At 39.4% G+C, this 27854-nt stretch overlaps 1 protein-coding gene and 1 long non-coding RNA gene across 2 annotated transcripts in view; one reads left to right on the top strand and one right to left on the bottom strand.

The window, feature by feature from the left end:
- Positions 1 to 27854, top strand: part of LOC101945174 (sodium channel protein type 2 subunit alpha-like) — a 190588-nt gene that overhangs the window by 114016 nt on the left and 48718 nt on the right. The window contains exons 15-17 of the mRNA XM_005290394.5: positions 2392 to 2565; positions 3896 to 4252; positions 6786 to 7238. Coding sequence (XP_005290451.2) covers positions 2392 to 2565; positions 3896 to 4252; positions 6786 to 7238 — 984 coding nt within the window. The remainder of the gene's footprint in view (positions 1 to 2391; positions 2566 to 3895; positions 4253 to 6785; positions 7239 to 27854) is intronic.
- LOC135974338 (uncharacterized) overlaps positions 1 to 27854 on the bottom strand; it is a 40411-nt gene that overhangs the window by 7653 nt on the left and 4904 nt on the right. Inside the window, exon 2 of the long non-coding RNA XR_010591582.1 lies at positions 1501 to 1563. This is a non-coding gene — a long non-coding RNA (uncharacterized LOC135974338). The remainder of the gene's footprint in view (positions 1 to 1500; positions 1564 to 27854) is intronic.

Raw genomic sequence — 27854 nt, 5'->3', positions numbered from 1 at the left:
TCCATCTAAACAAGCTTATATACCTTCCCTCTTTCTTTCCCAAACCACACAACAATTACCAAGAAGTAGCTCTCCACACCTTAGATGTGAGACGTACATTGTTGTTCTACTTGGATAGAACCAAACCATTCAGGAACTCACCACACTTATTCATATCCATTGCCAAACGCTCTAAAGGCTCTGCTATATCTAAACAATGCCTCTCTAAATGGATTTCACAGTGCATACCTCTGTCTTATGAACTTCACAGTAAGCAATCACCTCTATCCGGGGACACTCCACATGAGTGCTCTCAACCTCCATTGCATTCCTCAATAATGTTCCCATAATAGATATATGCAGGGCTGCCACATGGGCATTTGCCCAACATTATGCCATCTTGCAGGATTTCTTGACGGACACCATTCTTGTACGTATGGTCCTATCCTTAGTGATACCAGTCACTCCGAAGCCCCAACCTTCTAGCTAGGGGCACTGCTTTATAGTCACCTACATTGGAGCACCCATGTAGAAGAAGAGTAGGTTACTCACGTTGTGCAGTAACTGAGGTTCTTCGAGATGTGTCCCCTCATGGGTGCTCCACTACCCGCCCTCCTCCCCTCTGCTTTGGAGCATAATGTTTGGGCTCTATGGCAGAGAAGGAACTGAGGGCAGTTGGACTGCACAGCATGGGGGAGGGAAAGTGAGCATGTGTGGTCCAACGGGCACTGCTATTGAAGATCTCCAACTCCAGAAGCAAAGGCACTGCCACACCTACCGTGGAGCACCCATGGGGACACACATCTCAAAGAACCTCAATTACTGCACAAGGTGAGTAACCCTCTCTTCCCATCCGCCTTCCCCTCTCTGTCAGAATCCTTGTTATTTTGCTCCTGCCAGGGGTCAGCAACGTGTCCGTACATGGACACAAGTGTCCGTGGTAAAAGAATTTGAGGTCCGTGGCAACTTTTCAAAAAATTGAATGACATAACCCCCCACCCCCCCACACACAAAATGTCCGTCACCAAGTACGGTAATTTTGTCAAGTGTCCGTCACGCAACATGGTGGTGCCGACCTCTGCTTCTGGCTTTGCAGTGGAAGGAACTGACTTGGGGAGGGCACTCTGTCCCTTATGTAGCCTCGCCTTCACTTCATCGTGATGCTGAAGAGAGGAGTGGGGGTGCAAGAACACTTTAGCTGACACTGCTAAAATAGGTGCAGTACTCATTAGTAGGAATATGCAGAGCCATCTCAAAGAACTCCAGTTACAGGTAAGTACCCTCCATTTACTGTATGGTAAGTATCTGTTCGCTACAAATTACGTTAGATGTGGCTTTGCAGAACATTACTACATCTGGCACTGTGCAAGGTAGTCCACAATCAGTAATTAAGAATTGTTGGGGTGAATTGGAGGGTAATCAAACAGATCTGTATCAAAATTTGGCCTCAAATAGCTATTCAATCAAATTTTGGTCAGAATTCTCATTGTCTGCTTTGACTGAATAATTTTTCAAACGTACCTACTTAGGCCAAATATTTGAATCCTGGCTCCCTCTTACGTCCAGTTCCTATAGTGTTCCAGCCTGCATTGGAAAGAAGGAGAAAGGTGAAAGGTTGGCTCTACTGCCCATTTAACTTCAGCTGTTGCTTCTCTTCTCCTATTCATGTCAGGCTCTCTCAATTTCTGCTCCTCTACTATCCAATATCAGACCCTCTCTCAATCAGGAGTGAACTCAAAAACTCTGAAAAAGTGAAAGATTAAGTTGTTCCTGTGGACTATAACGAAAGTTATTATTTATTAAACATTTTATGTTGCAGTAGCACATCTCAAATCCTTACTTTTGCAATCAATATTTTAAAATTATACTTTAGTCAATATCGACAAATATTAGAAAAGAGGGAGATATCAATGTAATGCCTGACTTTTACTAATTCACTGGGGCCAGAATATAAGCAAAAGAATATATGTATTAAGGTCTTTAACCTTCCTAGTTTGTACTAGTCAACTTCAGTTATTAAAAACAAAAACAAAAATACTTTTTCTTTTCAAAATTGATTAATACTTTCCTGAACAGGTTTATATAGATTTTCTTTATAAAGAGTGAGGACACCCACTTTAACTAATTAGGGGTTTACTATAATTCCTGTATACCTTTGCAATGGAAACAATGAATATTCTATCCGTGCTCTGTTTTTTGTAACAGGCTAACTTCAGCCCTTGTGTAACTCCACTGACGTTAATGGAGTTACACCAGGGATTAATTTGATCCAGGATATTCTTGTATTTTCTGCGAGTTTTTTTTATTACTGACACCTTGCTGTAATAAAGATATCACTTATTGCTCAATTTTTGTTTCTAATTTTACTTGTTTTACAGCTATGTAACACTAACAAATTACATTTTCATTTAGGTTTTTACCGGGATCTTCACAGCAGAAATGGTTCTCAAGTTAATTGCCATGGATCCTTATTATTATTTCCAAGTAGGCTGGAATATTTTTGATGGGTTTATTGTTACCCTTAGTTTGGTGGAGCTTTTTCTTTCAAATGTGGATGGACTATCAGTTCTCCGATCATTCAGATTGGTAAATATATTAGTAAACAATGTACAGTTACAGTTAATACATTAATTTTATCATTACAAATTTTTATGTTTACATAAGTTTATCAGCATTTTCACTGCACATGTAATTTCTCTGAAGTGCCAAAAGATGCACCTCTTTAGGTACAGGTCTACCAAAAGTTATTTATATTATTATTGCAAAGTAATATATGTAATTTTATGGTTCAGAAACAGTTAAACAGTAATTCAAATGGAGGCAATGGTAATTACAAATGTATTTGCATTATCATGACTGCATAATAACGTCATTACTGTGCAATTCACTATTGTCACCATTATAGCTCACTGATAGAAAATTTATATATTTAATGTGTGTTGGGCAAAGATGTAAATAAGAAAAGTTATAGGGAGAAATTACTTACAATCCTTATTTATTTTTTATGTCATACTGTTATGTCAAAGGAATAGAACTCTTCTTTTCAAATATTGGATTTATGTCCAATGACTAAAATTACAAAAAGTTAATATTAAATATTTAAGAAACTGACTTTCATCAGTAGTGAAGTTCAGCTGCGTATTTTAAGGGAGAAATATTTCATTTTTAGAATAGCAATTGAGTAGCTGAGGCATTACTATCTTAGGCTCTTTTTTTCTGTCTGACTTAATATGATTTTTTGTAGTTGAGAATAAAAATTTTAATCAAATATTTTAATTAAGTTTTTGCTGGATCAGGGATTAGATGTTACAAGGGTCTCTCATTTATGTTCTTTCCTCAAATCTACAAATATTGTCTGTTTTGTATTTAGCTTTTAATTCCAGATTTATGCCCATGAAGATCTTTTCTACATTGTTTGAAGAATATTCTTCTAATCAACATTTTTTTTTATCTTAAGTGTTTTGGGGAAATTTACCTTAAAAGGGCTGCGTCTTGGTCTGTTAGTGTGATACATTCTGTTTCTTCTCCACCCTTTTCCCTGTATGATGCTAATAGCCTGTCAAGCTCAATATTCACTAGCCTACAGGTTATATTATTGGGAATTCCATTTGCTATGTCAAGTTGGGCAGTGGAAGGATGCATGACTTCAGTTTCAGCCACAGACAGGGTGATGAAGGGTCAGTTGTAAATCTGTAGAATTTTGTGGACTTCCATAAGACCTGATTTGTGAGTGAGTTATGGAATTTGGAGGATCATCCCTAGGTGGTGCAGTAATTTAATGGTAAATTAATAGAAATCACAAAGATAAAACATTACAATTTTTTGCATTAAGGACTACTCGTAGTCTATGGTCTGAAGTACAGTTCTACAGCTCTGTTGTAATTAGTACTAATGATGCTTCTTTGTTGTTTTCCAGTTGCGAATTTTCAAGCTGGCAAAATCTTGGCCCACACTAAACAAACTGATAAAGATTATTGGTAACTCAGTAGGGGCTTTGGGAAATTTGACGTTGGTGCTGGCCATCATTGTCTTCATTTTTGCTGTGGTTGGTATGCAGCTGTTTGGTAAAAACTACAAGGAATGTGTCTGCAAGATCTCCAGTGACTGTATACTTCCACGCTGGCACATGCAAGACTTCTTCCACTCTTTCTTGATTGTATTCCGAGTGTTGTGTGGAGAATGGATAGAGACTATGTGGGACTGTATGGAGGTTGCCGGCCAAGCCATGTGCCTTATCGTTTTCATGATGGTCATGGTGATTGGAAATCTAGTGGTATGTAACCAAAGATTTCAAGGGATGGAACACCCATTATGGTTACAGGATCTGTACTGTATATTTTTTGTGGATAGATATTCTGTTCTATATTGATTCTTATACTGCGCTTATCACCATAGTATCTGAGCTCCTTCCAGTAGTGCATTCCGTAATGTGACCAACGTGTCATGTGTGTGTTCTCTCATCCTGTTTCCAATGGAGAAATGTGTGCAGTGAAATGTGGGGGGGAGGGGTTGTTTGTTTTGGAATTTTTTTATATAGTGTAATATTAATTATATATATGTTTTGTGTGTGTGCGTGTTTGTATATATATGCATACACACATTGCTATGTGTTTGTTAGAGAAGGCAATGTCAAAAAATGTGCCTTGTGCTTAAAGCAGAAGGTGGAGGGTTTGTGATGGTCCTTAGTTCCTGTTCCTAGAGTTATTTTGTGTTCTGTTTTTTCTTCATCATGACATCTACAATCTTGGGCCAGTCCTCGGGAAAGCTCTGTTCCCTGCATAAATGAGCTTTACCGTTCTTGTAGAAAGTTCCATTGTGCTAGAGGAGCGACTGGCTTTGATCTGTTCCATCAACATACATATTTTGGCCCCTCTTGTCATCACTCCCCTCTTCCCATCAAAACATCAGTCCTAGGAGAAATCTTGTTCAGGTTCTGCCAGTCATACACAGGTGCGAACGTATTTTTTAAAAATAAAAATATGTGATTACAAAACCACAAAAGTTGCCTTTAAGCTCTTGCTGTCAGGTGTAACACCCCAAAGATTTTTTTCCCCTCAAACTATCTTGAGCTCAGTCCTAGCAGCCAGCCAGGAGCTCTGTCTTGCTTGCCCAGTCCCTGCCAGCACTGAGCTGTCCGTGGTCCTGCTGCTTTTTCAGCCAGCCAGAAACACACTCCTCTCTCCTTTAGCTTCACGCAGCAATGACTACTCTGGCCCTGCAGCTCCTTTCATATGAGCCTGCTGGGCCCTGATTGACTGCTCCCTCATTGGCAACCTCCCTCACTGGCTGCAGGGAGCAGCCTGGAGGACTTCTCCACTGCTCCTTTCTGGAACAGGGAGTGGTAGGACTACAAGGCCTCCAGCAGGGGGCCTCTGGGCCTAATACATCCTGTCACACCACAATATAGAACTCGGTTTAAAATATATGCAGACAATTCTGAGTTATCATTGTGATGGCTAACATGAAAAAATCTCCAAAAAGTGAGACTTTTTTTTGACAGTTAGGTATGCATAGACACATGTGCCTGCAAGTAATCATGCAATTGCAAATACCTTGTTTTTCTGGCAAAAAATGGAATTCTGAACTATAAAAATTCTTCGAACAAAGAAATTGAAGTTTGTTTTTTTCCCTTTGTTCAGCTAGCACATTACTTTGTTAAACCCCAAAGAAGATAAAAAATTCTCTGTCATCAAAATCAAAGAAAAGATGCGTTTGGTTTTTAAAATGCATTTTTTAGCAGGAAAGAGGAGTGTGGCTTTACAAGTGTGATCCAAAGCCCGCTGAAGTCATTCCATTGATTTCAGTGGATTTTGGATGTACTTATGTCTTGGAGGTGTTAGGGTAGGAAAAACCTTCCTAGGTCTTTGGACGTGAATCTATGGACTTGCCTAGTGTGCTTTTTTTTTGTTTCCGTCCTCTTGGGCCAAAAATGCACAAAATTATTTAATCAAGACCAAACTGCTTTCCAACTTTAAATAAACCAGGAAAAGCCAAAGTATGCCAGTTAAAATTTGTATAGAATCATTCTCCTATAGTTCTATTGCAGATTTCATAATCTTATACATTTGTGCTTCATCAAAAGATCTGAAGGTAACCAGCACAATATTTGCAATTACAGATTTCCTTCCTTTTGTGTACATTGTTTATATTATTTAGAGTAGTCACATTCTATATTCATATTCATATTATTATTTACCACAATTTCATTTTATGATGGTCTTATTTTTTTAATACATGAAGTTTAATGCGTTTTGAGGTATAAGGAAGGTGGCATAATAGGATTAAGAAAATACCAAACTATTAGTGTATGGAAACAAAAAATAAAAAGTATTTACATTAGTATTGAAAACCAGAAGTTGAAAAGGAGCATGTTTTTTATTTATGTATACAGGACCATTTATATGCTCAAGAAATCCTGAGTTCTAAATCCATCTCTACCACAGATTTACTGTATGACTTTGAGAAAGTTGCTTAACCCATCTGTATCTAAATTTCCATTTGTAAAATGAAGGTTATACTACTTTACTTACCTTTTCAGGAGTGTTGTGAGCATTAATTAGTTAATGTTAGTACGACTCTTTGAAGATATAAAGTGCTGTATAAGTCTTAAGAATTTAAATAATAAAATATAATTCCAAAGTGGTTTGCAGAGATTTAGCCACACAACTGTTCTGTTATTGGAAAATCCCTGCACACACTAAAATTTTATCAGAAGTACAGTAATATGAAAGCATTATGTTTAAAAGTAATTTTTGTTAATAAGAAAAAGAGAGGGGAAAGATCTAGCAGTGTCTCTTTGTTTTTAGGTACTGAACCTGTTTTTGGCCTTGCTGCTGAGCTCATTTAGTTCAGACAACCTTGCTGCAACGGATGACGATAATGAAACGAACAATCTGCAGATCGCTGTGGCAAGGATTCAGAGGGGAATAGATTATGTGAAAAGAAAAGCACGTGAATGTGCCCAAAAAACCTTCGTGAGAGTACAAAATGATGTAGATGAAATAAAATCTATCAGTCAGCTAAACAACAAGGAAGACAACTACACTACCAACCATACTGTAGCTGAAATGAATAGAAATCTGGATAATCGCAAAGATAATAATGGAACCACTGGTGTTGTAGGCAACCGTGATTATGCATCATTCATACACAACCCAAGCCTTACTGTGACCGTACCAATTGCTATTGGGGAATCGGATTTTGAACATTTAAATACAGAAGAGTTTAGCAGTGAGTCAGAGCTGGAGGAAAGCAAAGAGGTACGACTTGAAAATATTTATGCTGTATAAGTGTGTGTGTGTGTGTGTGTGTGTGTGTGTGTGTGTGTGTGTGTGTGAGTGATATATAGCCAGTTGTGGTTGCCCTCAATTTTGGCATCAATTATATTCTTTCATATTATGGCTTACATTGTTGTTTGGATGCCACAAGCTCAAGGAACATATATGACAAGTTAGTATTTAAACATAGAAATGTCAGGTTAATCAATCTTAGTCCTTCCTCCTGCAAGACAAAGTATACCTAGACCATCCTTGACAGATGTTTGTCTAACCCATTCTTAAAAATCTCCAATGATGGAGGTTCTGCAACCTCCCTTGGTAATCTTCCAGGTCTTAACTATCCTTATAGTTGGAAAGTTTTCCTAATATCTAACCTAAATTTCTCTAGCTACAGATTAGGACGATTAATTCTTGTCCTACCTTTAGTGGACATGGATCATCTTCTTCTTTATAACAGCTGTTAACATTCTTGAAGGCTGTTATCAGGTACCGCCTTGGTTTTCTTTTCTCAAGACTAAATATGCCCAGTTATTTTTTAAAACCTTTCCTCAGGAGCCAAATCATGTATCATTTTTGTTTTTCTGCTCTGGACTCTTTTCAGTTTGTCCACATCTTTCCTAAAGGTTGGCACCCAAAACTGCGTACAATACTTCAGCTCAAGTGCCGAGTAGAGCAAAACCGTTCGCTCTGTCTTGCGTACAACATGCCCCAGAATTACATTTTCCCTTTTTCACATTGTGGCACATGGCTGGCTTTCATTCAATTTGTGATCCATTATAACCCCCAGATCCTTTTTAGCAGTACTGCCAGCTAGCCAGTTATACCCCATTTTGTATTTGTGCATTTGATTTTTTCCTTCCTAAATATTGTACTTTGAAATTACCTTTATTGAGTTTCATCTTCTTGCCTTCAGAACAGTTCTCCAGTTTATCAAGGTCATTTTGAATTCTAATCCTGACCTTACAGAATGCTTGCTACCCCTCCCAGGTTGGTGTCATCTGCAGATTTTCCTCTCCACTGTCCAAGTAATTAATAAAATATTGAATAGTACTGGACCCAGGACTGATCCCTGCAGGATTCCACTATATATGTCCTCCCAGTTTGACAGTGAGCCATTGATAAACACTCTGAGACCTGGTCCCCACTAAGTCCCCACTTCGGACTAAGGTACGCAAATTCAGCTACGTTAATAACGTAGCTGAATTCGAAGTACCTTAGTCCGAATTTACCGCGGGTCCAGACGCGGCACGGAGGCTCCCCCGTCGATGCCGCGTACTCCTCTCGCCGAGCTGGAGTACTGGCGTCGACGACGAGCACTTCCGGGATCGATCCCAGAACATCGATTGCCTGCCGCCGGACCCTCCGGTAAGTGAAGACGTACCCTAAGTACGGTCTTTCAACTAGTTTTGTACCCACCTTATAGAAATTTCATCTAGACCATATTTCCCTAGTTTGTTTAAGGGAATGTCATGTGGGACTGTATCAAAAGCCTTACTAAAATAAGGATATAGCATAGCTACTGCTTCCACGTGTCGACTATACCAAAGACTGTGGTTTGGCATGACTTGTTCTTGACAAATACATGTTGACTATTCCTTATCACCTTATTATCCTCTAGATGCTTTCAAATTGTTTAATAATTTATTCCAGTATCTTTTTGGGTATCACAGTTAGGAGGACTGGTCTATAATTTCCTGAGTCCTCTTTGTTCCCCTTTTAAAAGATAGGTACTATATTTGCCCTTCTCCAGTCTCTGGGACCTCACCTATCCTCCATGTGTTCTTGAAAATAATTGTTAATGGTTCTGAGATTTCTTCAGTTAGTTCCTTAAGTACCCTAAAATGGATTTCATTCGGTTCTGCTGAATACATTTAACGTATTGAAGTATTCTTTAACCTGTTGTTTCCCTACTCTGGCTTGTCTTCCTTCCTTTTTGTTGTTAATATTAATTGTGTTAAGCAGCTGGTTACAATTAACCTTTTTAGTGAAGATTGAACCAAAATAGGCATTAGACACCTCAGCCTTCTTGAGTCCGTTAGTTATTATCTCTCCTTCCCAGCTAAGTAGTGGATTTTCCTTTTCCTTCATCTTTCTCTTGCTCCTAGTGTATTTTATATCCCTTCTCATTTTGTGATTCAGCCTGTCTGATTTTTGTCCCCACATGCTTGTGCTATTCTTTTGTACTCCTCCTTAGGAATTTGTCTGTTTCCACTTTTTGTAGGATTCCTTTTTGATTTGCAGGGGATTAAAGAGTTCCTGATGCAGCTATACTGGCCTCTCAGTCCTCCCTATGCTGATGTTTTTCAAGTCATATTGGTTATGAGGAGCAGTAAAGTACTTCCTTTTTTTCCCCACAATACATAAGGACTGGACTAGCAGAACAAAGTCCTTTCTCCAGCCCATAGAATAGGACCCAATCTTGTGTATTGTTGCCTGCCAATTTCTAATGAAGTCATCGGGGTATCACTTTAAAAAAATAATTTAACATATTTAAAACATCTGAAAATTATTAGAACTTCTGCTATTTGGCTCTGATTTGAAGCCCTTTGATGTCAGTCAGTCAGTGGCAGCATTAATGGTATACAATGAACTATAGCTGTTTTGTTGTTGTTGTTTTTTTTAGTATTTGATGATCAGTTTTCCCATACCTAGTGTTAAAACTGAAAAAATATCTTAAAGAAAACAATACGTGTTATAATTGGAACATCTCCAATAAAATTTTACATAAGAATAGCCAAATAGCAAATCTAAAGTATTAAACTAATTTCTTGCCTGTGATTTGTAGCAGCTCTGAACTGATAAACACAATGGTCCAAATTCATCCCTAGTACTGTAACTTCTTTGACTTCAAGTATTTGTGGATCACACATTAATTTAATGTACTGAATTTTTATGTGAAAATAGTTTGTGTGCTCTTTTAAAACAAGTTATTGAAATACATTTTCTGTATCAAGGTGTAGTCAGAATTAGACTTTAATTTGAAAGACTAAATAATGATAGGTTTTATACATGTTTCTGTTATTTTCTTATGGTTTAGTATACAGTGATGAAATATTATTGCTTTCATTTGCTGTAGAAACAACCCAATTACCAAAATTCGACTTGTTCTGTGTATTTTATAGGGCATCTGACAACCTATCTATCATCTTCACCTCTCAAATTAAAGGAAAATGTGTGTTTTTAATTTATGGTTCTATAGAATTAGAAGGGCCTGTAATTTTGTCCCTTCCATCTCTACCCTCTAGGATACAGTACTCCTGCATGAAAAGTGTCAAGTCATTACCCCCCTTTAAAAGTTATGAAAGACCTTTTTTATTTTTAAAATATTTATAACGCATTTTAATGTTTTAACGGCACTGTATTTTTGTAAGGTATCTAAAATGTTTTGGTCAATAGGTGCTATATAAACTAAACTATATTGTTTATTACTAACCTGAATAATGGACATTGGATTTTGGTAGATATTGGTTAGGTTTTTCTTTGAGGGAGTGTTGGATGTTTCCAGATATCATTATATTGTTCTGGTGTCACTTTATTAAATTTGATGACTGCACTGTAGAAATTGTTACCCCAAGCTATTGAAGAGGTCATTGTTACCCACCTTTTATATTTTGGGTTTCAAATTCCAGAGCTGCTCACCACTGATATTCAAGTTTAAACATATATGTAAGCTACTCTTAAGTGCTGTTATCTGCTTTTCTTTTAATTTAGTCAATTTGGGGAAAGTGGCTCAGATAATCAGAGTGGCCAATGAGACACATCAATTAGCAGAATTATATCTTCTATATGCAATATGTTTGCAATCAATAGGGAAGTTGGTTGTCTTTTTGTTAGGGAGTTTACGGAGATATGTCACATCCAGAATCTGGTCTTTTGGCACACAGTCCTAACTGGGCTGGCTGCAGCCAGGGATCGCTAGAGTGTAGAGATGGCTAACCCACACTGCTTTCTTCCCATTACACTTTATATTCAGATGGCTGGGAGTAGGTTGCATAGGAAGAGTTTTGGTAGCTCCATGCCATCTGAGATTTCCTCTATGATGGAGAAAACCTAGTAGGGGAGGCTTTTGCCTGGTTTTTAATCTGATTTGCACCAGAAGACTGATGCGAAGGAGACTTAACATATTAGAGGATCACAGATTTATCTCTAGGTTTAGACTTTCATTTTAACAATGTTTTATATCTGTTATAATATAGAATTAAATTTTATATTTAAATGTATTTCTATCAATTACATAATTCAAAAATGCTAAAATAAATGCAATCGCATATTGAATATGATGATGATAGGCAAAATTCATACCTGAGATTTTGAATTTGGCCTGTTGTGACTGATTGTTCTGTGATCATTTTCAGAAACTGTATACTAAATACATTTTTAGTGGATAGAATATAATGAAGAGAGAGGAATGGAAGAATAAAAATATTTTCTACTTTTTTAAAATATCTAGTTATTAACACTTGATGATGATCTAAAACTATTTGAAGACATAATGTGGATGTAGGTGTGTCATAATTTTTAAAACTGTCAATTCCAAGTCTAATGTACATTTATCAGTGTCAGTCTTCTTATATTATTTCTTATATACATCTGCAGAAGTCACTAATCAACCAATGTATAAGTTTTATGTTTTGGAAATTTATAGCATAGCTAGATAACGTATGTTTTAATATTTTGGAAGCCATATTTGAACTGTTTCCAGCACACAAAAAATCAGAGGTATTGTATTTTGTACTTCATTTCCTACCATTCTTACTTCTCACAGGAGTAAATTCAACCTGGATCAGTCAAGAATTCCGCTCTGGTGCTTTTTAACCAGGCAGAGCTACGGGTCAGCACTCTTACACTGGTTACCTAAACAAGTCATACATATATAATCACTTTTTAAATAAATATTGAATGCATGCTACTTAGCTGTAATATATTCCTTCCCCATCCATTGCAATGCAGTAGAAACATGCACAGCTGCTCTGTAAGATGAGTCATGTGACTTGCATCACAGCATGGTCGGGGGCAACCCCAACATTTTTTTTATGATTCTCTCTCTCGTTACATCATCTTGGTACTTTATGTATCATACTTCAGTGATATAAAAAGTATATGCTCTGTAGATATTTTTTTTAAATTTGGATTATAAAGTGACAAGAACACTACGTTTTAAGAGATTATCATTTAAAAAAAATACAAAAATATTTTATTTGAAACTTGTTTATAACTTTATTGTTGTATTAAAACAAACTTTTAGAACTCTTGTAATTACAAACATTCTGATCACATTCATTCCTATAATGTATATTTAAGTAAATATTTTTATTACATTGATTATTTGATTGCTAAAAATGTTTATATTTTGTGAGGTTATGTTGAATTTTTTTTTAGTTGCTTTTAACTTAAGATTTAAAATATAGTTTTCTCCTCTAAGAAAAATGAAAACTTGCAAAATGTTAGGAATAAGGCCCCAATTCTGCAAACATTCACATACCTGCTTAACTTTATGCACGTGGGTAGTCCCATTGAACTCAGTGGTAATGCGCAGTGCACCAAGTTGAGGATGTGTAAAAGTTAGGGCACTCAAGTGATTAAAAAAATTAATGGTATGATTAAAAGTGCAATTAATCACGCTTTTAAAGAATAATAGAATACCATTTATTTAAATATTTTTGGATGTTTGCTACATTTTCAAATATATTGATATCTATTACCACATAGAATACAAAGTATACAGTGCTCACTTTATATTATTATTTTTATTACAAATATTTGCACAGTAAAAAGCAAAAGAAATAGTATTTTTTAATTCATCTAATACAAATAATTTCGTGAAATCTCTTTATCACGAAAGTTGAATTTACAAATGTAGAATTATATACAAAAAAATAACTGCACTCAAAAATAAAATAATGTAAAACTTTAGAGCCAACAAGTCTACTTAGTCCTACTTGTTCAGCCAATCACTTAGACAAACAAATTTGTTTACATTTGCAGGAGATAATGCTGCCTGCTTCTTGTTTACAGTGTCACCTGAAAGTGACAACAGATGTTTGCATGGCACTGTTGTAGCCAGATGCGCTAAAGATTCATATGTCTCTTCATGCTTCAACCACCTATCCACAGGACATGTGTCCATGCCGATGACAGGTTCTGCTCAATAACGATCCAAAGCAGTGTGGACCGATGCATATTTATTTTCATCATCTGAGTCAGATGCCACCAGCAGAAGGTTGATTTTCTTTTTTGGTGGTTCGGGTTCTGTAATTTCTGCATCAGAGTGTTGCTATTTTAAGACTTCTGAAAGCATGCTCCACGCCTCGTTCCTCTCAGATTTTGGAAGGCAGTTCAGATTCCTAAACCTTGGGTCGAGCACTGTAGCTATCTTTAGAAATCTCATATTGGTACCTTCTTTCTGTTTTGTCAAATCTGAAGTGAAAGTGTTCTTAAAACATTTGCTGGGTCATCATCCGAGGTTACTATAACATGAAATATATGGCAGAGTGCAGCTAAAACAGAGCAGGAGATATACAATTCTCCCCCAAGGAGTTCAGTCTCAAATTTAATTAATGCATTTTTTTTAACGAGTGTCATCAGCATGGAAGCATGTCCTCTGGAATGTTGGCTGAAGCATGAAGGGTCATACGAATGTTTAGCATATCTGGCACATAAATACCTTGCAATGCCAGCTAGAAAAGTGCCATGCAAACACCTGTTCTCACTTTCAGGTGACATTGTAAATAAGCGGGCAGCATTATGTCCCATAAATGTAAACAAACTTGTTTGTCTTAGCGATTGGCTGAACAAGAAGTAGGACTGAGCAGACTTGTAAGCTCTAAAGTTTTACATTGTTTTGGTTTTGAGTGCATTTATGTAACAAAAAAAATCTACATTTGTAAGTTGCACTTTCATGGTAAAGGGATTGCACTATGGTACTTGTATGAGGTGAATTGAAAAATACTATTTCTTTGATTATCATTTTTACAGTGCAAATATTTGTAATAAAAATATAAAGTGAGCATTGTTCACTTGGTATTCTGTGTTGTAATTGAAATCAATATATTTGAAAATGTAGAAAAACATCAAAAACTTTTAATAAATTTCAATTGATATTCTATTGTTTAACAGTGTGATTAAAAGTGCTATTAATCACAATTTTTTTTAATTGCGATTAATTTTTTTGAGTTAATCGTGTGAGTTAACTGCGATTTATCAGCAGCCCTAGTAAAAGTGTTTGCAAGATCAGAACCTAAGTCCCTAGGAAAACGTCCATATTCATTTTGTTTGTCATCATCACTAAATTTGTCCCTGTGAACATAGCTGAATAGGTTTATTCAGAGAGAGACAAAACTTCATCACAAACACAAGATTTTAAGTCAGAGTTAATATTTAAATAGATATATGTTAATTTAAAGTAATATATTACAGTGTGAACATTGGAACAATGTGTTTGTACAGCACCTAGCACAATGGTATTCTGGTCCATGATTAGGATTCCTATAATGCAAGTAATAAATAATAATTTTGAAAATAAGGAAATTCAGAGTGAAGGTTACGAGCAAATGTGTAAGTGTCAGGAAATAAGATTGTAGGTCAAAAACCCTAAACCTCTGAAAATATAAAAATAGTTAAGGATACAACACAAACCTTAATTGTGCCAAGCTGTGTGCTCTCTCACCCTCATTTATCCTTTCCATAATGGTGGGGGAATTTCACTTACTGCCACTTGGTGGAAGTTGAAATGCAATTGAGAATTGTGCTCATAGTCTTTGGTTGTGTAATCCTGTGGAACACTGTGCACTCACCCATTTGGCCTGTGTTGAGTATAGAGAGAATCTATAAAGCAAAATATATAAAGCAGGAGTCTAATCCTATACCTGTAGATAATGGTCTTGATTCACACCTGCAGGTGCAGGAAGGTAATTCACAAAGATTCACTTTAAATTCTGTTTTGGGGCTTTATGGAAGCACCACCAAAGGAAGCTTCCTATGCAACTCATCTCCTGAGTGCCTCCTTATTTGGTAAAAAACGACTAAGAGAGTCCTGTGGCACCTTATAGACTAACAGACGTATTGAAGCATAAGCTTTCGTGGGTGAATATCCACGCATGTCATGCATCTGATGAAGTGGGTATTCACCGATGAAAGCTTATGCTCCAATACATCTGTTAGTCTATAAGGTGCCACAGGACTCTGTCGCTTTTTACAGATCCAGACAAACATGGTTACCCCTCTGATCCTTATTTGGTCCCATCTTTTTAGTGGGCAGTTTTAGCCAGCTCCAGACCACCCATTGGCATAGGGTGATAGAGGAATTATGCCACTTTGCTCCTGCTTCCAGCTGTTCAAAGCAATTTATTTATTCAAAGCAATAAATCTAGCCCAAATCATGGAATGCTAAATGATAGATTTCTAATTCTTTGGCTGGACAAACATTTTGGATTTTTAATTTTAACTCCAAATTACCTGCCATCTTTCTTTTGATAATGTTCTAAGTATGTTTGTTGAAGTTACATTGGTAAATAGATACACCTCTTAATAACACTTTTTTGTCTGTAGTTTGCATAGTTTTTGAGAGAGTTTTTTTGTGAATACTTGTAATTGGGTTGTCTGTGTCTACAGAAGTCTTATACCTGATTCTATTAGCATGGAAAATGTCTTACAACCTGTCTTATAGAGACAGACAATGCTCTGGCTCTTTAATCAAGATGTGCAAGAAATGTATCAATTGAATGTTTCTATCTGAAGGCCCAATTCTTCGAGTGCTTGTTCATGTCCATTCCAATCTGGTGTGTGTGCGCACGCACGTGCACGGTGTCTGGAAGATTTTTCCCCTAGCAGCGTCAGGTCGGCCTGGGCATCCCCTGGAGTTGCGCCTTCATGGCGCTCAATATAGAGCACCTCCGACCTGCCACCCCTTCAGTTCCTTCTTACCACCAGTGATGGTTGGCTGGAACTTCCTTTAGCCCTTGCTTAGCAAGCGCATTCTATAGTTATTGTATATAGTTACCTTAGTGTCTTCTTAGCATTAGAGTTCTTAGTATAGAGTTGTTGGGGTTTGTCTACCCGGAGCTGTGATATGTCATGGTCCCCTGGGTTTAAAAACTGTGTGGCCTGCGCAAAGCGTATGACAGAGTGATCCACACTCTTCGTGTTTACGGTGCCTAGGGGAGGGCCACCAAAAGGATCGCTTTAAGATCTGCCACGCGTTCCGCCCTAGAACTCTCAAAGAAAGGGAACAGTAGCTTAAGGTGATCCTCACGGAGGCAGCCCTATGCTCCCACTCCGACCCGGCCTCACGGAACCCAACCCCTAACGCTTCATCTTCGAGACGGAGCTCCCTGGCACCGTCATAAAGCTCGGCACCAAGAAAGGACTTGTCCCAAGACGCTCGGCACTGACACAGCACCTCATGAGGCCCAGCTGATAGCAGGCACTGATGCCACTCGCCGGTGCCTCAGAAGAAAAAGAAGATGGACAGCCACTCTCCTCCAGCTAATTCCAGAAAAGTGAGACCTCAGGTGGGCCACAGCTCCGGATCCCCTGCTGGGGCCGCGTCAACTCCTGCCCAGGTGAGGCAGTTGAGTCGGGGCCTCCCCTCGGTCACCAGTCCCTATACAGCCAGCTATGATGTCGAGGCGCTCCCCCTCTCCATGTCCCTTGGTCCCGCCCACTCAGACAGAGAGCCTACCCACTCCCCAAGTTCTCGACGCTCAAGGCACCAAGGCTCGGCTCCTCCATGGTCTTCAGTCTCAGAGACCTCGGAGTCAGAGTCTGACTCCTATCACTCCAGGAGAAGCAGGAGACGCAGATCGAGGTCTGGGAGAGACAGGAGGGAGCCCCAGGTGTGGCCTCCGCAGTGGCAGAACCGACCTCAGTGGCCCTTTTGGACCCCCTTGGCTTTTCGCCAAGGACAGGGAGGAACCCAAGGTCACCGCTCCGTGACATCTTCTGTGGCATCTGCCTTAGGCACCTTCCCACACACCAATACCTCTGACAGCGGCACCGTCATCAACTCTGGCACCGTATTTGGCACTGACCCTGGCAACGCCTTTGGCAACGTCCTTGCGCCCATCTTCCACACCAGCACCGTTGTGAATGTCAACTATGATGCAGGTACCGATGGCACCGATGCCAGTGACAGGCCCTCCATCTTCGTCGGCGCCTATGTCGGATTGGCACTGGCTCCATCAATGGTTCCTCCCGTTATACCAATTGTGGCACCAACACTTGGTCCAGCACATCACTAGCACCAATGCTGCCCCCAGAGTCTAGGGACCCCCTCGGGGTGGATAGCAGGGAGCATCCGCTCCTAATAAATGCTTCCAGTTCATCACCTGAAGCATTGGCAGGTACAGCCGTAGCCCCGGCGCTTGAGGACAACAGGGTGCTGCACTCTCATTGCGCTTGGCAATGGGTGGGCATTAAGGCCGAGGAGGTGGCCGAGGAGGCTGATCCTATGGTGGACATCCTCACTCCCTCAGGACCTTCCTGTATTGCCCTTCCACTCATTAAAACCATTATGGACACCACCAAGACCCTGTGGCAGACCCCAGCTTCCTTGCCACCCACTGCCAAGCGCAATGAGAGGCGTTATTTTGTGCCCTCCAAAGGGTTTAAGCATTTATACTCTCATCCACCCCCTAACTCTCTTGTTGTGGACACTGCTAACCAGGGTGAGAGACAGGGCTTCCAAGGGCCCTCCCCAAAAAAACAGGGAGGTTAAGCACCTAAACCTTCTTGGGAGAAAAGTCTATTCTACAGGGGGTCTGCAGCTCCGTATCTCAAACCAACAGGCCATTGTCAGCAGGTACTCATATAACACCTGTGCAGCGATGGCCAAATTTATGGCGCTCCTCCGGTCGGACTCCCAAACAGAGTTCTCGGCCTTGGTGGAGGAGGGGAAGCTAGTCTTCCAGGCTTCCCTCCAGGCCACATTGGACGCTGCAGATGCTGCGACTAGGGTCATGGCGACTGGGGTAGCCATGAGGAGGGATCCTGGCTCCAAGTCTCGGGGCTCCCTTACGAGGTCCAGCAGACTATTCAGGACCTCCCATTTGAGGGTGAGACTGTTTTCTGAAAAGACAGACAAGAGGCTCCACAGTCTGAAAGACTCATGAGCCACCCTCAAGTCATTGGGCCTGCACACTCCCACCACACAGTCGAAACACTTCTGACTGCAACCTCCTCCGAGAGTCCATCAGCAGAACCAACAGGACAGTTCTCAGAGGAGGAACAGGAGTGGCAGGAGGAGGCAACAGCCATGGCCAGGCCTCTAGCCAGCCCAAGCCGCCTTCTGACCCTAAACCGGCCTTTTGAAGGTAAGGTTGAGGATGGCGTACCAGATCACAGACTGGATCTTACCCTGCCTTATCTTTTCCTCTTAATTAGCCCCTTTCTACCATGCATGGTCCCATATCACTTCAGACCGCTGGGTGCTCCACACAGTAGAGAGGGGATACTCCATCCAATTCTGTGCCCTCCCGCCCTTCCATCCCCCTTCCCTGTCCCTCTTCAGGGACCCTTCTCATGAGCATCTACTCATCCAGGAGGTGCAGTTGCTCCTATTGCTAGGGGCAGTGGAGGAGGTTCCTCGGGAGCACACAGGTGAGGGCTTCTATTCCCGGTATTTCCTAATACCGAAAGCCAAAGGCGGCCTCAGGCCTATCCTGGACCTGCGAAACTCAAGTCTGTAAAGAAACTCAAGTTCCACATGGTCTCCTTGGCCTCCATCATCCCCTCACTAAATCCAGCAGATTGGTATGCCGCCCTCTATTTGAAAGACGCGTACTTTCACATCGCAATCACTCAGCTCCACAGGAAGTACCTCAGGTTTGTGGTCAATGGTACCCACTACCAATTTACTGTCCTCCCGTTCGGCCTGTCAGCAGCACCTTGAGTATTCCCCAAGTGCGTGGAAGTCGTCGCCACGTTCTTGCAGAGGCACCATGTACAGGTGTTCCCATATCTCGACAACTGGCTTATCAAAGGCCGCTCCAGGACCCAAGTGGAAACTCAGGTCACATTTATCAGAGCTACCTTTGTGAGCCTGGGTCTACTCCTAAATGAAGCGAAATCAATTCTGTCTCCCGTCCAGAGGACAGAGTTCATAGGGGCAGTACTGGACTCGACCCAAGCCAGGGCATACCTGCCACAGGTGAGGTTTCAGGCCCTCAATGACATAATCTGAGGCATCATGCAGTTCTCCAACACTACAGCGAGAAACTGCCTGAAACTTCTCGGTCACATGGCTGCCTGTACCTACGTGGTGCAGCACGCCAGACTCAGGCTTCGACCGCTCCAGTCATGGCTCGCGTCACTGTATCTCCCAGCCCGGGACAGTTTGGACAGGCTCGTGACCGTGCCTCGCCCGATCCTCGACTCCCTCTGGTGGTGGATGGACGCTCAGGAGGTGTGCTTATGGGTCCCCTTTGCTGCCTCACAGCCATCTCTGTCATTGGTGATGGACGCATCAGACTTGGTCTGGGGAGCTCATCCGGGAGACCCGCAGGCCTCCGGTCGCAAGCAGATCTATGTCTCCACATCAATGTCAGAGAGCTGAGAGAAGTGCGCCTGGCATGTCAGACATTCTGTCCTTACCTAACCGGACAACGTGTATCAGTCATGATGGACAATACAACAGCAATGTTCTATATCAAGAAACGGGGGTGCACATGCCTCTCCCCTGTGCCAAGAAGCCCTCATGCTGTGGGACTTCTGTGTAGAACATTCAATTCACCTGCAGGCGTCATACCTCCCCAGGATTCAGAACGAGCTGGCAGATCACCTCAGCAGGTCGTTCCACAGCCACGGGTGGTTCCTTTACCCAGACGTCGCAATTTCAATGTTCCAGTGGCGGGGGTTTCCCCCATAGACCGCTTCATGACGTGATGCAACAGGAAGTGCCAGCAGTTCTGCTCCTTCCAAAATCACAGCCTGGGCTCTAGTGCGGATTCGTTCCTCCTCCATTGGGGAGGTCCTCTCTTATATGCCTTTCCAACAATACCACTCGTTCACAAGGTGCTGCTCAATATCCGCAGGGATTAAGCTCAGGTCATACTGGTAGCACCGGCTTGGCTCCGTCAGCAGTGGTACACATCCCTCCTAGATATGTCCATGGGAGCCCCGATTACCTTGCTGCTCTCCCTGGCCCTTCTCACACAAAATCATGGACGTCTCCAGCACCCAAACCTTCAGTCGCTCCACCTCACTGTGTGGAAGCTACATGGTTAAATCCGTTGGAGCTTTCCTGCTCAGACCAGGTTAGACAGGTCCTCCTTGACAGTAGGAAACCCTCTATGAGAGTCATATACCTTGCCAAGTGGAAGAGATTTTCAATCTGGTCAGCACAGCATCATTCACCTCCGACACTAGCTTCAGTGCCGCACATTCTGGACTACCTCCTCCATCTGAAGCAGGAGGGTCTCTCATTGTCTTCTATACGAGTGCACTTAGCCACCATCTCAGCATTCCACCAGGACATGCAGGGCCGCTTGGTATTTGCTAATCCTATGGTCAGCCGATTCCTAAAGGGGCTCAACAGATTATACCCTCATGTCCGTCAGGCAGTCCCTGCCTGGGACCTCAACTTGGTCCTTTCTAGGCTCATGGGTCTCCCTTTGAGCCTTTGGCAACATGCTCCCTGCTCTACCTCTCTTACAAGGTCGTGTTCCTGGTGGCAATAACCTTGGCCAGGAGGGTGTCTGAGCTCAGGGCCTTGACATCAGACCCTCCCTACACCATGTTCTATAAGGACAATGGGTCAGCTCAGGCCTCAACCTTCCTTGCTCCCAAAGGTTGTCTCGCAGTTTCACATCAACCAGGACATCTTCCTCATGGTTTTCTACCCTAAACCTCATTCCAGCAGCAGGGAGCAGAGACTACACTCTCTGGATGTTTGCAGGGCACTGGCCTTTTACATCGAGAGAATTAAACCGTTCAGAAAATCGATCCAGTCATTTGTGGCAGTGGCGGACAGGATGAAAGGTCAGCCAGTTTCATCCCAGAGCATCTCATCACAGATCGTATCCTGTATCCGTGTGTGCTACGACCTGGCAAGTGTCCCCGCACCTCCGATTACTGTGCACTCTACCAGGGCGCAGGCTTCATTTACAGTGTTCCTGATGCAGGTGCCCACCCAGGAAATCTGCAGAGCGGTGATGTGGTCCTCCATACACACTTTCGCCGTGCATTATGCAATTACCCAGTAGGCCGGAGACGATAAGGCCTTCGGACGAGCAGTACTCCGATCAGTGGACAACTCCGACCCCACCTCCTGAACTTGGCTTGGGAGTCATCTGTTTGGAATGGACATGAACAAGCACTTGAAGAAGAAAAACAGTTACTCACTTCTCGTAATGGTTATTCTTCGAGATGTGTTGTTGTTCATGTCCATTCCAATACCCACCCTACTACTCCTCAGTCAGAGTAGCTGGCAAGAAGGAACTGAAGGGGTGGTGGGTTGGCTGGGCTATATATTGAGCGCCATGAAGGTGCAACTCCAGGGAGCGCCCAGGCCGACCCGACGCTGCTAGGGGGGAAATCTTCCAGCCACCATGCACGTGTGCATACGCACACACCTGATTGGAATGGACATGAACAACACATCTCAAAGAACAACAGTTACGAGAAGTGAGTAACCGTTTTTTCTGCCACCTTTACTTATGTTGATTAGTACCTTATTTAGCTATTAGGCTAATTGATGGAGTAAAGTATTGCTCAGTTTCAGTCAGGGTAGCAGATTCTGGATCTAAGTAAATAAATGATACACTTCTGTCATGTCTTTCCATTTGATCTCATCAATTAGAAAGAGCCTGTGATGACAGCTCAATTTTTTAAGTAGAAGCAGCATTTTCCTCTGAAATGAGAGTGAGAGAGAGAGAGAGAGCTGAATAAGTAAGAAAATATTCCCAGGATGAAAGATCGAAAGAGGAGAGAATAAGAGAGGCGTTCTAAGTGTTCCATTTCTGTCTTCACTTTGTAATAGAGTATAACCAGATACTTTTTTCTCCTGAGAGGTCCTTAGCATCCCTTATGGAGCATATATCTGTTTCCCATTTTAAGTAATTTCCTTCCCCCCCCCCACTCCAGTCACCATCCTCCAGATTAAGGGGGGCTAGATCCAGCTCACTTGGAGCCAATTAGAAAAGCAGTTTCTCAAGTGACCATAACAGCATCAAATGAGAGAACCAAGGCACTCACCTGGACTAAGCATGTTTCCTGGGTAGCATTCCAAGTCCATATTTGCCTGAAGAGTGAGAGTCCATTGTGAGCTGCTTCCTCACTCTTCACTCTGACTCCTTTTGAGAGCATCATGGTGACTAATTTGCTCATTTTTCTCCAAGCAGTATTTTTTTACTGATACGCATAAAATAGCATCTTTTTCCTGTTATCTTTTGTTTAGCAATTGCTAGCTATTACACAAGTTGTTCAGCTTGGAGGTTGGCAATTGTGTGGGGAATTTGCTTTTCTGAATATTAAAATGTGAACTATTCATGTTCTAAAACCTAAATCACAGTAGATTGTACCACTTGAATCAATATTTAAATATTAAATACTTAATGTCTTCTAAGACAAACATTTATAAATCTATAGATCTTCAGTATTTCACACTTTTCTCATTTGCTATTGCATCTAAAGTGATCATCACTAACAGGTCTCCAGGTACTAAAAACTACCACACTTCAGTTGCTTCCCAGGGTGTATAAAATCATAATTAAACATACTTTGTGATTCACAGTCACTTTGTTTTATTGAAAGTCCAAGTAAATTTTCATTGTTAACAGTGAAGGAGTTTTATTTTGAAGTGACAAAGATTTTATGCCACAAAGCTTTTTTAGCAAAAATATAATTTTACATCTGGCTTTGCAAACCCTGATGCACATAATTACCAATAACTTTGACTTCAGCATATCTACTCATGTTGTTAATGGGACTATTCATGTGAGGAAAATAATATATCTGTTTTAATGTTTGTAGGATCAGGGTCTTCATTTTCAGTATTTTGGGTTTTCATATAGTAGTTTTGTAAATTCAAATAAGGGATTCTACCAGCAGTTGCACTTCCTTAAAAAACAAAAACAACAACAACAAAACCTGCACTTTTTATGTCATTGTAAATTTTAATCTAAATTTGTAATGCCACAGATTTTCAAATTAATTTTGCAAAGGCGCAACCTGATTTAAATCAATGATTAAAAATAAAATCAAGTGATTTAAATCGCCTTGATTTAAACTGCTCCATCCTGTTGCTCCCTATTCTAAGGTAAGGGTAGAATGTCCAGTCTCTTGGAAACCACAGAATGATAACTATTAGTAAATGTTGACACTAATGGCAACAGTTGTGTGAACAAATTTATAAAAATGAAGGATTCTTTAAAGCTTTCGATGTAAGGATATTATTCTGATTATTTAATCAGAAATCAGTTAAAACCTTTAATGAATAATCAGATAGATTCTGTATGGGTTAACCACTGTCTCCTGTAAAAATTAGAATTCCTTCCAGACAACAAGAAAATTACACATAGATTTTCCTGACCCTTCTAATGTCTAGGCAAATGTTTAAGAATTAACTGTGCTAAAATAGAGGACATAACCAATGTGTGAAAATGTTCAGAATACTTGTCTTTATGGAATGGGAATATTAACAAGAAGTTGTGAAAACTGAGACTATGAATGTACGGTTTCTCATCATATAAGCTATTTCTCTATGCTAGAAACACCAGGCAAAGTTAAAGGGGCAAGAAAAGAGGGGGTATATTTCAGTACATGAAGGCTTTGCATGGTGTAATTTTGAGTAAGAGCATGGGAAGTAAAAGAACAAGAAAATTTTCTTCCCTTCCTCCATTTTATGAACTAGAGAGAGCACATTGCTATTAAGCAGGATAACATCCTGGTAACTTCTAGTGGTATGTCCCCATGTATCTATACATTTCTATATGGGCGGCAATATACTTCCTAGACTTCCTGGTTACAACCACGTTCTGCAGAACCAGTTAGCCCTGTGCAAAATCTGCAGATGGTAAAGCAATTTAGTTCAATTATCAATCAGTACCAAAAGCTGGCTCTGTTTCCCCACACACTATAGGAATGCTGTGCTCTGTTTTGTTACTTTATGTTAGTGATTACAGTAGAACCTCAGAGTTATGAACACCTCAGAAATGGAGGTTATTCATAATTCTGAAATGTTCTTACCTCTGAACAAACATTATGGTGTTGTTTCAAAAGTTTACAACTGAACATTGACTTAATGCAACTTTGAAACTTTACTATACAGAAGAAAAATGCTGCTTTAACCATCTTAATTTAAATGAAACAAACAGAACCAGTTTCCTTACCTTTTCAAATCTTTTTTTTTTTAAACTTTCCCTTTATTTTTTAGTACCTTAAGTTTAACACAGTACTGTACTGTCTTTGGTAGGTGGTTGTTTGTGGGTTTTTTTGTTTGTTTGTTTTTGGTCTTTGCTGCTGCCTCATTGGGTACTTCGGATTCCAAATGAGGTGTGTGGTTGACTGGTCAGTTCGTAACAACTGCAGCAGTTGTATCTCTGAGAAATGCAGGCATAACATAAGGGATTTCATTATTAATTAGATACATCATATTTTATTGCTTTTACTTCTTTTGTAACAAACACAGTAATCAGACAGGATTATCCCGCCCTCCCTCCGAAAGGAAAGCAAGCCGTAAAACCCTCTGTGGTGCAAAAACAGGTTATACCAATACTTATTACAGAAATACAGTACTTTGAATATAATGTAAATCAAGAAACATTCCAGATTTAAGTAGTAACTGCTAGGATTAATTTATCATAAATTAAACTCAAATATCATATACACAGATTTTTTTTGTAATTATGATTGTCTGTCTTGTCCCATTGATGCTTGAGATCCTGAATTATCTGTTTTGAATTCAACATTATCTATTAAAGTAGCTAATTGAGCAACTCACAGTTCCAGTGACAGGAAACTATTTTATGTTATAATTATTTTCTACTAAATGGTACGAATAGGTAATATACTATGACAACACAATATCATGTCTCATTTTTGTTTTACTTTTTTAGAATAATAAATCAGTACTTTTGAAGACTTTTAATTTGTTTTATAATCCATTCATAATTTTGGTTTTCCCTTTCATTGCTGCAGCATTTTGCTATATAAATGCTATTCATGATGGAATGATGAAAGCAAAAGCTTAATATAATACTGTAGTATAAAGAAACAGTATTTTCTTCAGTTTCAGAAATGTTGTGGGCAAAAAGTTTATGTTAATGTTGCTTGCTTGCAATTTTTTTTAATTAATACTCTTACAAAAATTTGAAATAGGCACCTATACTACATTATATATAAATATTAATAGCTTAGAGGCAATATTCCAGATATTCAGATTGTATATAAATAGTAAATTAGGAAATAACTGGTTCAATTATGTTATTAAATGTTATCACAATAGCTTGCCTTACACCCTGTCATTAAGTTCTTCATATCTTCTCTCACAAATACAGCAAAGTTACTTTTCCCAGCTATATATTTACAATATATATATATACAATATATTTACAAAGGTTTGGGGCATCCCTTACATCTTCATAAAATCAGGATTCTACTGAACATACCCTAGACACAGAATTAAAATAACATTCTACTCTCTGAGCAACTCACACTTTTATGTGAATCCAGATGTTGACAATTAAATAATCTAATAGTGTAACTTAATTACATCTGTTAAAAACATAACTATCCTTCAATTCCTGGAGATTATACTATCACCATAGTTTGTTTGAATTAATGTATAAATATAATTTGCTTGCTACTTCTGCTTTCACACATGACATTTTTTTAAAAATCGCCATTAATTGGAATAATGCCTCTAACTCTTCTATTGGCACTACTGAGGTATAGAAAGTTTCTCTTAATGATACAAGTCCACATACATTCATTAATATTCGTTCCATACAATTGACTTTTTGTTGTACTAAGTATGCTTACATCATTCCCTACATACATTTAGCTATGTATCAGTGCAGCCATTACTGATGTTATATACTACCTGGTAATAACATTGTAATAAGCCAGAGAATGATGTGATGAAAACTACTTTGATTTAGTTTGGTACTCAAACTTGTCTCAGGTTAACTATACAGTACATTGCCATGCTTTTTTAAATTATCAGGATGCAGACTTTGATTAGTTTGGACAAGTGATCTTGCAATAATGGGTAACACCAAATTCAGACATTTCTTTATATTACAAAAAGAACAGGAGTACTTGTGGCACCTTAGAGACTAACAAATTTATTAGAGCATAAGCTTTCGTGGGCTACAACCCACTTCTTCGGATGCAGTTTCATTTAGTACTACTGTAATTGTGTGTTAGCTGTTCTAAATATATTTTATATATCTATATAAGAAATATATTGATACATATATCTCTGTATGTTGACAGGGCACGTATGAGCACCAGAGTAACAAGTAGTTTCAAAATGCACAGGAAAACACATGTGCATTAGTAACAGAGAATGTAAAATAATGGCTATTGAAATTAAATTAACATGCTTTTTTTTTCCTTTTTGAAATTTCAGAAATCTGAAAGGTATTGTTGAAAAAGTGTAATATATGTTTACATGTCAATAATTGCAGGTTATGAAAAGTTTTTAAATTAAGAATTGTCAATTCATATTTTTCTATTTGTGCAAATCTTTCTGTGCGGCTTCTTTTGGTTTGGTCATAGCGCTGGAAAAAACAGATGTGCCAGTCACAATATAATCTGTATTATAGTCAGAGTGGGAGAATAATTTAAATAATTAAAATACTCTTTTAATATTATTGAAGCTTAATTTCAGTTTTATACGTTGCTTATCTGAGTGGCCAAATTACATGTCTGCATGCCCAATATAAAGTGTTTCCACTGGGGGAAATTGTGCTGTTTCTAATTTTGTGACCTCATTTACAGTATTAAGGCAAATTGACATAGTATCTTCTATAAAATGGAGAGGTGAATGGTAATTCTAATCCATTTATAAATCTTTTGTCACATAAATCAGAACTATTTAGCTGCATCAGCCTGATGTTCAAGAAATAGCAGAAAACCAAGAGTAAAAAATCATATATTTAATTTTTTCCTTTTATATTATAGAAACTTTTTTTAAAATGGCTCCTGCCAGAAAAAACAAAACAAAACAATAACAACAATAAAAACTTTTTTAAAATACCAGATTTTTCTGGAGAACAATTTTATCCTGATGATTGGCAACCTGAAAGAGTCTACCATCAGGATCTTCAGTGTTATGGTTGAAGAGGCTGGTATGATGAAAGCTGCTATCTTTTGGTTCCTAAATGATCCTGAAGTGCACAGTGTAATTTGTACTGATACAAAATGTAATAGAAAAATATAGTAAGAAAACAATAGCAAATGACCAATCTCAAATGGATTTCATATCAGAAAGGCCACTTAGTAAAAATCCAGAGTTTGGTTTAAAAAAAAAAAATAAAAAAAATTCCTTACTATTTTTACTCCAAACATTTTATAATTCCATGTGATAATTAAAATAGCATGCTCTACGGTTTACAGATATAAAGATGCATCGTTTGTACACTTGTGGAGTGCTGACTG

The sequence above is a fragment of the Chrysemys picta genome, chromosome 11, assembly GCF_011386835.1.
Source record: "Chrysemys picta bellii isolate R12L10 chromosome 11, ASM1138683v2, whole genome shotgun sequence".
In the NCBI taxonomy this organism is placed as follows: Eukaryota; Metazoa; Chordata; order Testudines; family Emydidae; genus Chrysemys; species Chrysemys picta.
Note: the sequence above shows the minus strand (reverse complement) of the source record. Positions and strands in the feature narration are given on the sequence as shown.